Source organism: Cygnus atratus, chromosome 17 (genome assembly GCF_013377495.2).
Source record: "Cygnus atratus isolate AKBS03 ecotype Queensland, Australia chromosome 17, CAtr_DNAZoo_HiC_assembly, whole genome shotgun sequence".
In the NCBI taxonomy this organism is placed as follows: domain Eukaryota; kingdom Metazoa; phylum Chordata; class Aves; order Anseriformes; family Anatidae; genus Cygnus; species Cygnus atratus.
Window position 1 is genome coordinate 6984223 of NC_066378.1, and position 13938 is coordinate 6998160.

Sequence of the window (13938 nt, forward strand, 5' to 3'; positions counted from 1 at the left end):
TCGGGCTCTCGGCGCACCGCTCGGGTTATGCAAGCCCCGGTGCGGCGGTAGCCACCGGCGCGCCCCACGGCTCCGCCCGCCCCGTCGGGGGCAGCTCCCCCGGGACTTCGCTGCGGCCGCCCGACGGAGGCACCGGCACCGGCACCGGGGCTGGGCCGGGGACAGGGGCCCGGGTCCGGGCCCGGCGGGGCGGGTGTGCCGCCTGGCCCCGCGCCGATGCGGAGGACGGGCCCGGGGGACGCGGCGGCTCTCCGAGGGGCCGGTGCCGGGCGGTGAGTAGCGCCTCGCCGGGACAACGACGGGGACCGGGGACAGCGGCCCCCGAGCCAGGCAGGTGCTGCCGACACCGCGGGCTCTCACGCCGGGCCGCGCAAGGGCTCGCCTTGTGCCCCGCCGCTTGCTTTCCGTTTTCTGCGCTTTTGAATTTTATTTTATTTATGTTTTTTATTGGCGAAGGGAACGCTCCAACGCCTGCGTGCGATTCGGGGCTCTGGTGGCCCGGGGCTTGGGTTCCCAGGGCTCCCAGCCCGCACGGCCGGGGCTGCCGGCGGCACCCGCTCCCGCAGCGCACCCCGACGTGCAGAGCCCCGCGGCCACCGAGCCCCGGGCCGGGCCGGGGCAGCCCGGAGCCCCGCGGCGGCTCCGTGCCGGAGGAAGGGAGCAATCCCCTTCTCCTTCCCGGACATCCGCAGCGTGACGCCGGGCTCGGCTCGGCCCGGCTCGGCTCTTCCCTTCCCGTCGGCCGGCTCCCGGCGCCGTGATTGACACCGGCGGCCCCTCCGCCCGCCCCGCAGCACATCCCGGCCCTCCCCGGCGGCCGCTCGCCGTGCCCGGGAGGCGGGGAAGGGCCTCCCCAGCCCTTTGACACCGTCTCGGCAGGAGTTTCACTTCGCTTTCGCCGCCGCCGCCGCCGCTTCTGCAGGCAAACACCCCCGGCTTCCATGTGACGCCTCCCAGCCGCTGAACGGGGGAAAAGCGCCTCCAAGGGAGCCACTGTCCCTGCGTGCAGAAGCCAACGGGGGGGCACGGGGGGGCAGGAGCAGGAGGTGGTGGTTGGGGGGAAGGGAAGAGAGGAAAGAAATTAATAAACGGCACAGAAAGAAGTTGTGGGGGAGAGAAACTGAGACTCCGGGGAAGGAATTCGGGGGGTTATTTATGCCCCCCCCCCCCCCCCCCCCCCCCCGCCCCAATCCCCTGTCCCCAGCAGGGCTCGGTCCGGGCGCTGCAGCACTCGGCAGTGTCCGCACAGGGCCCCGGGGCAGTTTTTTGCTCCTCAACGCCCTTCCCGAGGGGGGGCAGAGGCTTTGGGTTGTTTTCTTTTTTTTGTTTGTGTGTGTTTTTTGTTGTGTTATTTTTTTTAGCTCCCCTCCCCCCTTTGTGGAAGGAGGGGGGGTCCCGCTCGCACCTCCCTGGATGGCGCGCTAGAAAGGAGGGGAGTGAGGGGCGGGAGGGGGGGGCTCGTGGTGGGAGGCTGCCGCGGCTGCCGCTCCTGCATTGGTGTCTCCCCTATGGACGAAAACAGCCCTCTGTCTCCCAAGGCAAATGCTTTCAGTATCGCCTCTCTGATTTCAGTCGCCGCCGCCGCCGAGCGAGCAGGGAAGGGAGCGCTGGAGGAGCGCCGCGGTGGCCGCAGCGCGCCCGCCGGCCCCGCCAGCCGCCCGCCGAAGATGCACTTCAGCACCGTCACCAGGGACATGGAAGGTGAGCGCCCTGCGGGGAGCCGCGACCCCCCGACCGCCGCCCGGCGGACGCTTTTAACGCCCCCCGGCCTGACGGAGGGGCCGGGAGCCCGGCCTGCCCCCGCGGGGCCGCTGCCGGGGGGCTCGGAGCGGTGTCCCCCCCCCGGGCTCGGCGGGGACGGGGCCGAGGCTCTGCCCGCGGAGCATCCCCGACGGCACCGGCCGTGCCCCGGGCTGCGGCGGGCCTGGGCTCGGCTCCCGCCGGCTCTGCAGCCCCTGCTCGGCCCGGGGGCTCCGTCGGAGGTGATCCCAGAGACCGCGGGGCCTGGAGGAGCCTCAGGGCATCGGAGGGGACCCGGAGGAGCGGCCGTCCCCGGGGCGGCCCTGTGCTGCGCCGCGGGGCCCGCTCGGGCCGGCGGCCGGGGGCTGCGCTCCGAGGCCGTGCCGGGGGCCCTGCGCCGAGCCCGGAGCCCTGCGCTGGGCCCCGGCCGCCCCCAGCTCTCGCTCGGGGATGCCCACACGGGGGGGATTTGCCAACCCCGCTCCTCCTGCCCCTGTCAGCCACGGCCCCGCAGCTCCAGAGCGAGGGACGTTACCTGCAGCACCGTCGCTACACGGAAATAAGAACCGGTTTCGTTCTTTTTTTTTTTTTTTTTTTAATTTTTTTTCCCCTCCTCCTTTTTTTTTAAAAAAAATACATTTGGGGGAGGGGGAGAAGGGGAATTTGCTTTGTCCCATTTCGCGTGAGGCGAGGGAGGCCTTCTGCAGAGATAACACCGGCAATGCACCGCCGCGGCTCTTGGCAGATCTCTCGGGTTTGCAAAGAAAAAAAAAAAAGGGGAAAAAAAAGCGCCGAGGCAGGCAGGCAGGCAGCGGGAGCAGCGAGCTCCCCGCCTGCCCCGGGGGGAGCGGGGCCGGGGCCAGGCGAAGCGGGAAGGGGGAGGCGCCCCGCTGGGCCGGGCGCGGGGCAGCGGCGGAGGCGGAGGGCACCCCGCGGAGCGGCGCGGAGCTGGGGGGGAAAGCGGTTGCCGGAGCGGAGCCCTGACCGCCTGCCTGTTTTTTGGAATGATTTCAGCTATCTCCAGCCCCTGGCTCACCCAGCTGTCCCATTTTTGCGATGTTGCAGCTTTCACGGCCAACAGCTTGAGCAGCCTGAACGCCTCCGGGGGGTACCACCTCTCCCCCTCCCCGGGGGACCCGTACGGACAGCATGAGCCGCCGCACTACGAGCCCTGCACGGCTCAGCAGCACCCGCACCCGCCGCCCCAGCCCCAGCACGGCTACCCCTTCGGCGGGGCGGCGGCGGCCGGGGCCAACCCGCCGCCCCCCGGCCCCGAACCGCCCGAGGGCGCCGGGGGAGCCGCCGCGGGACCCGCCGCCGTCTCGGGCTGCTCCGCGGGGGCGGCCGCCGCGGCTAAGGCGCCGGTGAAGAAGAACCCCAAGGTGGCCAACGTGAGCGTCCAGCTGGAGATGAAGGCGCTGTGGGACGAGTTCAACCAGCTGGGCACCGAGATGATCGTCACCAAGGCCGGCAGGTCAGTGCGGAGCCCCGGGCGGCCGCAGGGTTGCCGTCGGTTGACCTTCGGCCTCTTACCCGGGGAGAAATTTGCGAGCTCCCGCGGCCCGAAGGTCTCCGGTGCTGCGGGGAAGGGGCGGCGGGTGGCGGCAGGGCCGGGCCGGGCCGGGCCGGGCCGGGCCGTGGAGGCTCTGCCGCGGGGTTTCGCCGCCGCCGGGAGGGCACCGGCTCTCGGTTGTCCCGCTGGGGATTTAAAGGCGGCCCCGTCCTCAGAGGACACGGCCTTCCCGGGGCGGGCAGCAGCAGAAAGGGAGGAAAAAAAAAAAAACAAACCCGACCCGCACCCGTCAATACCTGTAACTGGACAAATTTTTAGCACGGGCGCAACTTTTCCTTTCGTCGGGGACTGCAAACAGCCCCCAGCTCAGGCGGTTTTAAACCTCAAAGCGCCCTGCAGGCCGATCGCATTTCCCGAGGATCGGGGAACGAGGGCGGCATAGCCCGGCTCGTCTCGGCCCTGCGCAGCCACGGCGGCTCCACTGCGCCCCGGCACCGGGAGCTCGCTCCTGGCCGGGCTGCAAAGGATGGGACCGAGCTGGAAGGGAGCAGAACGCGTGGGGGGTGAAGAACAGTAATTGTGCTAATTACTGCGGTTAATTGCGATCGCCGGGGCCGCTTGGGGAGAGCTCCGGAGGGCTGCGGGCAGACGCTGCCTCCTGGGGGGCGAGCGCGTCGTTCCCGTGATCTAAAGCGATCCCGGCTGGGGGGAGAAAAGAAAAGAAAAGCAACCAAATTAACGAACGCCCCGGTGGCTGCTCCCCGTGAGCCCCGGGAACGGCTGCAGCGGCCGGGGCCGCTCGGGAACGGCCCAGCCAGAGCGGCCGCGCGTCCCCTCCGGCTATGGGGAGGGTCCTGGGGGCGCCCAAACTTAAATATATTTATAGGCAAATATTTGCGTATTTTTAAAAAATACAGCAATTTCCTCAAACTAAACAAACCACCGCGGCGCCCGCCGGAGGAGCTGCCGCCGAGGGGCCGGCCGGCGCTGCGGGACCCCGGGCGGCATTTCCCGCAGCCGGTGGCCGCCCGGCGCCGGGCCGTGCAGCTCGCTGCCGCCGGGCTCGGTGCTGCCTTCCTCAGCGGAAAAGGTCGGCCAGGCTCCGGGCGGACGCTCTCTGCAAACAGGAGCCCTTCGCTCTGCCTTTCTTCGCTCTTCCGAGCCAGCGGGAGGGTTGCACATAGCCGACTCCGAAAGGGCCCCTGAAGGAGCGAAGTCGATTTGAATCGCGGGTTTTCTTCCCCCTTCTTCTTCGTTTATTTCATGACATCGACAAATATCCAGGCAGGCGGATAAAAACAGGAGAAAATAGGGGTAAAACCGGCAGGAAAAGGCTCGGGGAAGGCGCTGCGAAGCCTGTTCTCTCCCAGCGCCTCTGGGCTGGCCCTGCTGTTTGTCTAGGTGGGTCTTATCAACTCGGGTTGTTTGTTTTAAAACTTCGTTTTAAAACAAGAAACACCGGAACTGGAGCTAATGGGGGCTTTTACACCTTTAAAAATAATAATAACAGAGGAAGCCATTGGAAACGTCCTCCAGAGTTACGGAGCGTTACGGAGAAGGAGACCCCGCTCCCCGTCCCCGGTGCTGCCGGCGGGGCCGGGCCGGGGATGCCACGGCCGCGGGGGAAGGCAGGGGAAGGCAGCCTCTCCTCGGCGGCAGAGAGCAGTACGCAACCAAAAAGGTCCCGGGGAGGTGCGCAGCAGCCCGGCCGTGCGCCCCAAGAGAGAGCCGGGGGGGACTCCTGGTACCCGCTTTTGATCGGATTGCTTTTGCGGGCGGCGACTTCAGTTTGGTTTTTCAACGACTGCAACCCCCTTTCCCGAAATACCGCCCGCCGCTGCTCGCTTTGTTTCCTACTCGGGAAAATCCTCACGGAACCAAACGGAAGCCGCAGCCAGCGCCGAAGCTGGGGCGCATCTTCGGCATGTCCCGGTGGGGAGCTGTGCGCCCAGCCCGGCCCCGTTCCCCCCGCAGCCCCTCGGGGGAACCGTGCCCTCCCTGAGTCCGGGAGCCGCGGCCCCAGCCCGGCCACCTCCCCGGGGGGCTGCGCGGAGCAGAGCGGGGACAGCCCCGGGGCCGCCCTGCCCAGCGCCCGGCTCCTTCCCGCTCCGCTCCTGCTGCGGAGCTGCAGGGACCGGGAGGGGGCTCGCTGGGAGATGCCAGTTGCCCTCCCAGTTCCTACCAGCCTGGGGCCTTCGTTTGCCCCTCCGGGCTGGGGGAGGTTTTGCTCTGGCTGTAGGGGCTGCGCTGCTCTTGTGGCTGCTGCTCTAAAACTGCGCCAATTTTGGAGGGGCAGAAACAGGAGTTTGGTTCCCTGCAGTCGCCCGCAGAAGGGCCCGGCCATGCCAGCCCAGGGCCCTAACCTGGCTCAGGTGTGGATCCAGGCTAGGGGCAACGCCTCGCATCAGCCTCAGTTCGGATCAGCTGGAAAAAGGGGGAAAATCCAGAAATCCATTATGACCCTGCTCTCCTTTCCCCAGACGTGGGGCTCCCAAAGCCAGCCCCAGCACCCCCATGCTGCCCACTTTGGGGCTCCCTGTGGCCCCTCAGCTTGGCTCAGCTCAGCTCTCCCTTCTCTCTGCTCTGCGGCAGGCGCATGTTCCCCACCTTCCAGGTGAAGATATTTGGCATGGACCCCATGGCTGACTACATGCTCCTCATGGATTTTGTCCCCGTGGATGACAAGCGATACCGGCAAGTACCCCGCTGCTGCCTGCTGGGACAAGTTTTGGGTCGGGAACCCCCCCCTACCCTCCTGGGCTTGTGCACAGCGACTGCAGCACCCAGACACAAGCAGGGCAGCCGAAAGCATAGGGCTCAGTGCTGTCCTGCCCAGGACAGCCTCCCCACCCTGCTGCTCCCCAGCTGCCCCGAGCAAAAATCCCCCCAAGGCTCCTCAAGCACCCCACCGGGCTGCTTGTGCCCGCCAAGGAGCTCGCCCACCGGGTGCTGGGGTGAAGAGAGCAGGTTTTGTTTGCAGGGAAGGCACTGGCTGTCCGAGCCACAAAACCCTCCCCTTGTTTCCAGCAGCAGTGTAGGAAGGCCTCAGAAATGAGCGAGTTGCAAGGCAGAGATGCGGTCTGATTTGCAACCCCTTTAATTTTAAGACAGTGAAAGGCGCATTATGTATTTAGCTTCAGATCAGGACTCCGAGCAGGCAGCGCGCGTAGGAATCGCAGGTCCGATATATAAATATTTAGACAGATATCCAAATTCTCAGGGCGTCCTAGAAATGTTTGCTTGTCAAGGGAAGTGGGATATATAACATCCAATTGAGTATATCTTTAAAAAGTAATGTTTCTGCTCGAGTCCAATGGTGTCTAATTCCCCCTGTGCAAACACTGGCTTTTAAAGTAAACACGTGTATAGAAGATTGGTTTCTCTGTTTTAAATGTTACTGTTGAATACGGACTTTGAAAGAATGAAACAAGGTTGCTAAACTCTGGACCTGCTATTAATCTACACATAAATTTCCACTCTTCGCTTAGAGCCAGAGCATTACTGTATAGAGAGCTCCCTTTCACTTTTTTTTAGAGGAAGGGGGAGCTTTTGTGGCTTCTCTCCCAAATCTGTACAGGTAGCTATAAATTTCCTGCGTCCTGCAGATTTCTCTCCCGCCGGCTCCATCTCCGTAAAAATTTCTCCCCCTGCAACCCAGCCGGCTGTCGGGAGCCTCTTCCTCTTCTTCCCGGGACCAGGGGCTCCCTCCCGGGATGGGCTCCTCGGGGGTCCCCAAGTGCTGCAGCCCCGTGGGGGGGGGGCCGGGAGCACCGCGGGCCGTGGCTGACGGTGCCCCCCTTGCTGGCAGGTACGCGTTCCACAGCTCCTCCTGGCTGGTGGCCGGCAAAGCCGACCCCGCCACCCCCGGCAGGGTGCACTACCACCCGGACTCCCCGGCCAAAGGGGCGCAGTGGATGAAGCAGATCGTTTCCTTCGATAAGCTCAAACTGACCAACAACTTGCTGGACGACAACGGGCATGTAAGTGTTCCCGAGGGGAGGCGACGAGCCCCGGGGGCTCCCCGCACCCTGGTTCCCGGGGGGCCGCTGCCTGCACCCCGGTGTCCCCGCGGGGCTCAGCGCCCTGCCCCGGGCAGGGGGGACCGAGGGCTGCGCTCTCCTCTCTCGAAGCTCCGCCTGGATCAGTTATTGTCTCCTTGCTCGTTTTATCATTCAGATCATTTTGAACTCCATGCACAGATACCAGCCGCGTTTTCACGTGGTCTACGTGGACCCCCGGAAAGACAGCGAGAAATACGCGGAGGAGAACTTCAAAACCTTCGTCTTCGAGGAGACGCGCTTCACGGCCGTGACCGCCTACCAGAACCACCGGGTGAGGCGGCAGCGGGACCGGGGCGCCGGTGGGGAGCCCCAGAAGCGCAGGCGGGGGCGCTCGGGGCCGGGGCAGTGCCGGGAGCCTGGCAGGGGCTGCGCCCCGAAGCAGCGCTGGCCCCATCGCCAGCTTCCCTGGCCCGGGGGCAGCTTCCTGCGGCTGTAAACCCGAGAGCCGGGCTCGATGGGAAACTGGAGGCTCCCCGCTGAGGGATGTCACTCACAATTTGGCTAAATCTGTGATTTTGCTTCTCCGGGCTCGGTCTGTTCGCGCTCAGAATACAATATATTTAAAACCGAACCAACTCGCCCCCTAAACTGATGCGGATTTCTGGGCAGCGCTTAATCCAATTGCTCCTCTAAATTGCAGCGTAAGGAGCAGGAATGCTGGCTGCAATCACAAGCACGGTTTGCGAGCGGAGGCATTTCAGCAGTGACCCGGCTCTGCGCTGATGCCACAGGGGCTGTCCCCAGGGCTGTCCCCGAGCAGCCGGGGCCGGGCCACGCTGTCCTGCCGCTCCGGGCATGCCGGGGACCCTGTGGGATGCTGCGGCGAGGCCGGAGCAAGGCTGTGCCTTTAAGGGGCTCCGGAGTCCCTCCCCGGCTGGCATTTGCCTGATGGCTCCGGACAGCTGCTCTTTCTCTCCTGCTTTCTATCAGTTTGACCTCTAAGGCTGGAACTGTCACGGAGGGGCTTAAAGTTTGTTTTTCAACCCATTCCGGAAACTCACAATCACATACTTTATCCGTGGATTTGCTTAAATATAGAAAATGTCCTGCCTTCTCCCCGGTGAATTAAATAAATACATAAGTATGATTTATCCAGTGATTTGTCTTAGCTGCTCCGATGGTGACCCATATAATGTGGCATTCTCTTACAAGTGCATTTACACAGCTTTTGCAGCCGCCTCTCCCTTCGCCTTGAACTCATATTAGGTAGCGTCCTGTCCCGCGTTTTCCAATGGGGAACGCACGTGTTTGCGCTCTGTGGCAGGGAGCGCCCAGGCTCCATTATACCAGGCACCACAGGCTCCTGGAGCTGCTCAGAGACACGCTCGCTAAGGGAGGTGCCCCATGTGCCACTTTGAGACATTTCCCATCTTCTCCTTATAGATCACGCAGCTGAAGATCGCCAGCAACCCTTTTGCCAAGGGATTCAGAGACTGCGACCCTGAGGACTGGTAAGGCACACAGCCTTTGATGTGTCTTTGATTACTGCTAGCCCCCCTCTCACCGAGTGTAGCGTGCACCTGCCCAGTGCACCTTTGCACAAGACTTTTCATGGTGTTTGGGTGCCACTGGGTCAGCTCTGTTTGCTGGCAGCAAGGCTCTAGGCATTCACTTGGCAGGACCACTGCCTCTGTATTACTTCTCCCCTCCTTCTTCCAGGCCCAGGAATCACAGACCGGGGGCCCTTCCTCTCATGAGTGCTTTTGCCAGATCACGGAACCCAGTGTCCTCTCCTGCGCACCAAAATGGCACAGAGAAAGGTGAGCACTCTCCATGGCCGGGCCGACACGTGTGCTCGGGGCCAGCCTCGCTTGCCATGCTGGTGTGCAGCTGCCTGCAGCAGGCATGGCTCCCTTGCTCACGAGATTTGTGCTACCATGTATTTTTTAGACAAAGCCAGCCACCTTTTTAGCCTAGCTCCCCCTTCTTAGGTGTAAAGCTGTTGTGCTTAAGCAGCTTTGCTGGTTTAGAGAACAGCAGCCTTTTATTTATTTAATGAGTCCCACCTGGGGCTCCTGGGCTGCCAGCCCTGCTTCTCATGGGGCCCGTGTCCTCTCGGCACACCCCAGCAGCGTGTCGGGGAGCTGCCGTCGGGTCACCCAGCTCCCCCTGCCCACCGCCCCCCTCCCATTACACAAACAGCCAAGCCAAGCGCAGGCCCCTCTCCCACCCCCCTGCCGCAGACACCAAGGGACGCCTCTATTTATTCAGCGTTGCACAACCGCGGCGATGCCAGGCGTGTCGCGGCCCGCCAGCCGCCGCAGCTCCCTTTGTGGCGGCCGGGAGGTCCCGTCCCACCCTGCGGGGGCCGGGGCCGGCCGGGACGGGGGTGGTACGGGGGGGATCTGCTACCTCCGTGCTGACACTCTCCGTGCGTGCCGCCCGCAGACGCAGCCGACGCCCGCCGCGACTACGAGCGGGAGGCGGCCGCCGGGGCCCCGCTGCACGCCGAGGCCGCGCACCAGCAGCTCCTGGCGCGGGTGCTGAGCCCGGCGCTGCCCGGCGGAGGAGCAGCGGGAGGAGGCGGCGGCGGCGGCAGCCTGGTGCCCCTGGGGGGCGGCGGCGGGCGGCCCAGCCCGCCCCACCACGACGTGCGCCTGGAGCCCGGCGAGGCGCTGCAGCAGCACCCCTACAAGTACCCGCCGGCCGCCTACGAGCACTACCTGGGGGCCAAGAGCCGGCCCGCCCCCTACCCGCTGCCCGCCATCCGCGGCCACGGCTACCCGCACCCGCACCACCCGCACCACCACCACCACCACCCCGTCAGCGCCGCCAACGTGTACCCGCCGCCCGCCGGCCCCGCCGCATACGACTACGGGCCCCGGTAACGCCGCCCGCTGCCCCCTCCCCCGGCCCCGCGTGCCGCGACCGTTAAACGGCCGCTCGCCTCAGCCGCCTGCTTCCCGCCTTTCGCTCTCGGCCCGCCCTACGCGGGAGCTGATAGGTCGGCTCGGGTGATTGACAAGCGGCGGGGCCAGTGGTGGGGCGGCGCTGCGTCCGCTCCGCCGTGAGGGGCCGGGCTGTGAGGGCCGGGGGGTCGCCGCCGCCGCCGCCGCCGGGCGCTAAGCGGAGTCTCCGGGCATTGTCCCCCCCCCTCCCCTCTCAGAGGCTGAGCTCCCGGGAAGAGGGCAGGAGGCCGGGGGAGCGGCGAGGTGCCGTGCCCGAGGCCCCGCCGGGCGCCCGGCCCCGAGGACGGCGTGAGGCTGGCCGGGGCGGCGGCGGGCCCTGGGAAGGGGCCTCGCCTGCGCGAACTGCCGTCAGCCACCCCGGGATCCTCGGGCTCGCTCGGGGCTCGCTCAGGGGGCTCTTGGAGGAGCCTGTCAAAGGACACAGTTTAATCTAAGGGAACACTTTGAATCGTCACTGTAAGAACTACACCTAGCCCGGCCCTGCCTCCGCCCGGGAGCGCTGGGCCTCACCCGGCAGTTCAACCACCACAGCGCTCTGTGGAGCTGTTGAGAGGAGGCCATGGCCATGAAGCACAGCCACACGCAGCTCCCCGCTCTCACAGCAACTCGTACCAAGATGTAAAAACTAGCCTGGGGGTGGTGGTGGGGGATCCCCGCGGTGTGTTCTCAGCAATAGTTGGTGAACTGGCTGCTTCCAGAGGCAGCCTTACAATACTGCCTTCCTACATCCTTCACTGAGCTCCTTATGCTCTCCCACTGAGAGGTGCCTTTTAGAGGAACTGGGGAGTTTTTCCCCAGCATGCCTCACTCCTTATATTTGGTTGACCCAAACTGCAGTAGTCCCAAAGCACCTATTCTGCATCTACCTGCTTGCTGCATCTTTCCTCTTAAAGCTGGTAAGTACTTTTTGCTTAACTATCTCCTTCGGTAGTCTTTCCTTGCACGTTGGAAAGATGGGCCTGTTCATCATGGTTTACTGCAGTGATGCGTTTTGAGCAGTTGGCTTGTGTTTTTTGTCAACTGCTCATCGAATGTCAGACATTTTGTATTCAGAGAAGGTATTGAACAGCTCCTCAGCTGTGTTGGTATACAGTATTATAAACACTTTCACAATTCTTCCACATGATTCTATGAAAAGAAGAGGGGATATTTTTCTTATTGTAAGTCCTCTATTCGTCCATATTTGTGCATTTTCACTACAAACTCTGCAACTGTTTATTGATATCTTTTAAAATATAATCCCTTGCACAGGTGGCAGTGTTAATAGTAATGTTTATTCCGTCTCGCAGTGGGCATTGGGCTTCCAAAATGTTTTGGAAGGATTTAAGAAGGGATGCAGGATAACATGAATATTTTATGTGTATTTTTTTTCCTGTTATAAAAAATATATCTGGATCCATGAAAAAGACTTGTGCAAGAAATATGTATTTTATTTGACATTTGCAGTGAATTGTGAGATTCATAGTGTCTGACTAAACCACAATTAATGTTCTCAGAAAGGTTGATGTAAAATAGCCTTGTGCTTATTATTGGTCAGTGGGAAAAGGCTCTCTGATGTGCTCTGTTGCTTTGCCACTGTTATTTCAGAATTTTCAGTTATGATTTGTTATGTGTAAACGGATTAGTGCCAAAGCTTTGGTCAAACGTTTAATGAAGTTGTTATATTTATTATTTCTTTCAAAGATTATACAAATGCTTTTTTTCTTGTTAGTTCCAGAGTAGGGAAAAAGTGAAGACAACCAAAGAATCATAGCTGCAAACAGTGTAGATAATTGTAGATATTTGTAGATATATGTAGATAATCTTATTACGTTTAAATTGAAAAGACGTTGGACAGTGACATTTATAAATGCTTTTCCTCTTCTTTCCTTCTGCCTTTTTATGTTTGGTTACTTGTGTCTGTTGGTCAGTTTGCTCTGAAGTCTAAACCTCCCCTACAAAATGAGGCCATTTAAATAAGGAGGGATGCTAAACTGGAGTTTGAGGAGTTGTTTACCCTGAGCAAACAGTGAATCTTCCCAGCGATTGCTCCCTCCCTTCTCTCCCCCTGGCTGCTGGTGATCTGTCATTCTGCAACAACGTGCAGGGTTGGGGGCTCAAGTTGGAATGGATATAGTACGCTTCTATTTGTGTTTGTTAGCACTTGTTTTCTTTAAACATACATAGAGTGCAGCGAGAAGTGCCACTGGCTCTCAGTACACACCTTTTCAAATCTATTTCCCTGCAAGAGCTGAGAGGACTGAATGACCCAAGACACCAGGACTAAACTGTGCTCGTGCAGAAAGTGGTGCAAGGTCCCTGCCATGGCTGTAGGAAACATAACTGCTTTAGAAGAAAAGAAAATCACAGAACTTCTACCTATGGCTGTGGGTTCACTACCCTACCCTCTAGGCTAGAAGAACCACTACAGGGAGTCCTGTCCTGAATGGGAAGGAGAGAACGTGCAACTGTGTCAAGACTCACAGTTTTAACTGTGAAAATGGTATTTCTACCCCTGTTTTTCAGCCATCAGCTGGCACGGTGCTTGCCCGATTACACTTGTTAGCAGTCCTTTTTATAACATGTTTTAGTTCCAAAAGCAAGCTACCTGAGGGCTTTGACTAGCATTTTGTCCTTTCTACACCTATCTCACTGTATGGGAGTGTTCCAGAGATGGGAAACTTGCAGGATTATTTTTCTGTCACAACAAAAAAATCACAACAAACACAAAAAAGCTCATAACACTGCACATTGGGCAGTAGAAGTCTTACGAAAATCACAGAAAAGCTGTAATGCTTTAATTTCATGTTCCCTGTCAGCCAGTTAGTCAAGATGTATCATGTACAGGCCATGCCTTATTTGTATGTATTGCAGCTTCATTTGAAAAATGACTTTGTATGATTTGATTACATGTATGTTTAAACTTCACTTAGTACATGCTGTCACCGAGATCCACAGCACATACTTGAAAGGAATCTGCAGCGTTTCCAGACAATACTTCCACTTACAGTTGCCTCAAGTCATATGTAACACTGTATATTTAAAAGCTGCTAGTAAAACAGTCCCAAGCACCAAGGTTACAAGCATCCGTTGTTTCTCCCAAAGAGGGCTAGGGAATAAATTAGCCGTGTGGCTCCATTTGCCAAAGTTACAGGCTGAATTTACTGATTGCTCCAAAGGTCTGAAAAACACATCACTCACTCCAGTGGGTAAAGAAAGACTCACTCACAGGTGAAACAAGGGAGATGTTTGCTTGATCACTTACCCAAACAAAGGGGATACCCTAGGGTTTGGGGGATTTTGTTGTTTTTCCTTCCTAGTAAATCTGACTAAATTAAATGTAGGATTAAGAGTGTGGGGGTAAGACTTCAGTGTGCTTGCAGCGTTCATGCATACTGTTCACATGCTTCATGGATGTTGTTTTTAATTTTTCCTTCTGTTCAGGGAAACCCTAGAAGTCCTCTGGGTGAATGGTGAAGGGGTCACCAGTCGGTGCCCCTCAGTCTCCTCAGGGGCTGGGATCTCTTAAGGCAGTTTCAAGCACCCACATGCATGGCCATTGCCAGGAGAGCACCTACTTTGCTTTCCTCCATGCTGCAGTCTGTGCGGAGCGACCCAAGGACAGCACTAAGAGTGAAACGTCATTTTGCACTGGGCCAGGCTCTGTGAGATGTGGCGTGGGTTTGGTTTGGTCACTGTTTTCTCTGTACGACTGGGGAGCCCTGCAGGTTTTTTC

General features: G+C 60.1%; 1 protein-coding gene across 2 annotated transcripts in view; it reads left to right on the forward strand.

Annotated features, from left to right (window-relative positions):
• The first annotated feature begins 1508 nt into the window (after positions 1 to 1508).
• TBX1 (T-box transcription factor 1) overlaps positions 1509 to 13938 on the forward strand; it is a 32615-nt gene continuing 20185 nt past the window's right edge. The window contains exons 1-8 of one of the 2 annotated variants that reach the window (XM_035556893.1): positions 1509 to 1701; positions 2755 to 3214; positions 5846 to 5947; positions 7062 to 7233; positions 7430 to 7585; positions 8698 to 8765; positions 8974 to 9074; positions 9703 to 10142. In XM_035556893.1, coding sequence (XP_035412786.1) covers positions 1509 to 1701; positions 2755 to 3214; positions 5846 to 5947; positions 7062 to 7233; positions 7430 to 7585; positions 8698 to 8765; positions 8974 to 9074; positions 9703 to 10142 — 1692 coding nt within the window. Of the gene's footprint in view, positions 1702 to 2754; positions 3215 to 5845; positions 5948 to 7061; positions 7234 to 7429; positions 7586 to 8697; positions 8766 to 8973; positions 9075 to 9702; positions 10143 to 13938 lie in introns of those variants that run through there. The other variant, XM_050714259.1, reaches the window with a different exon arrangement.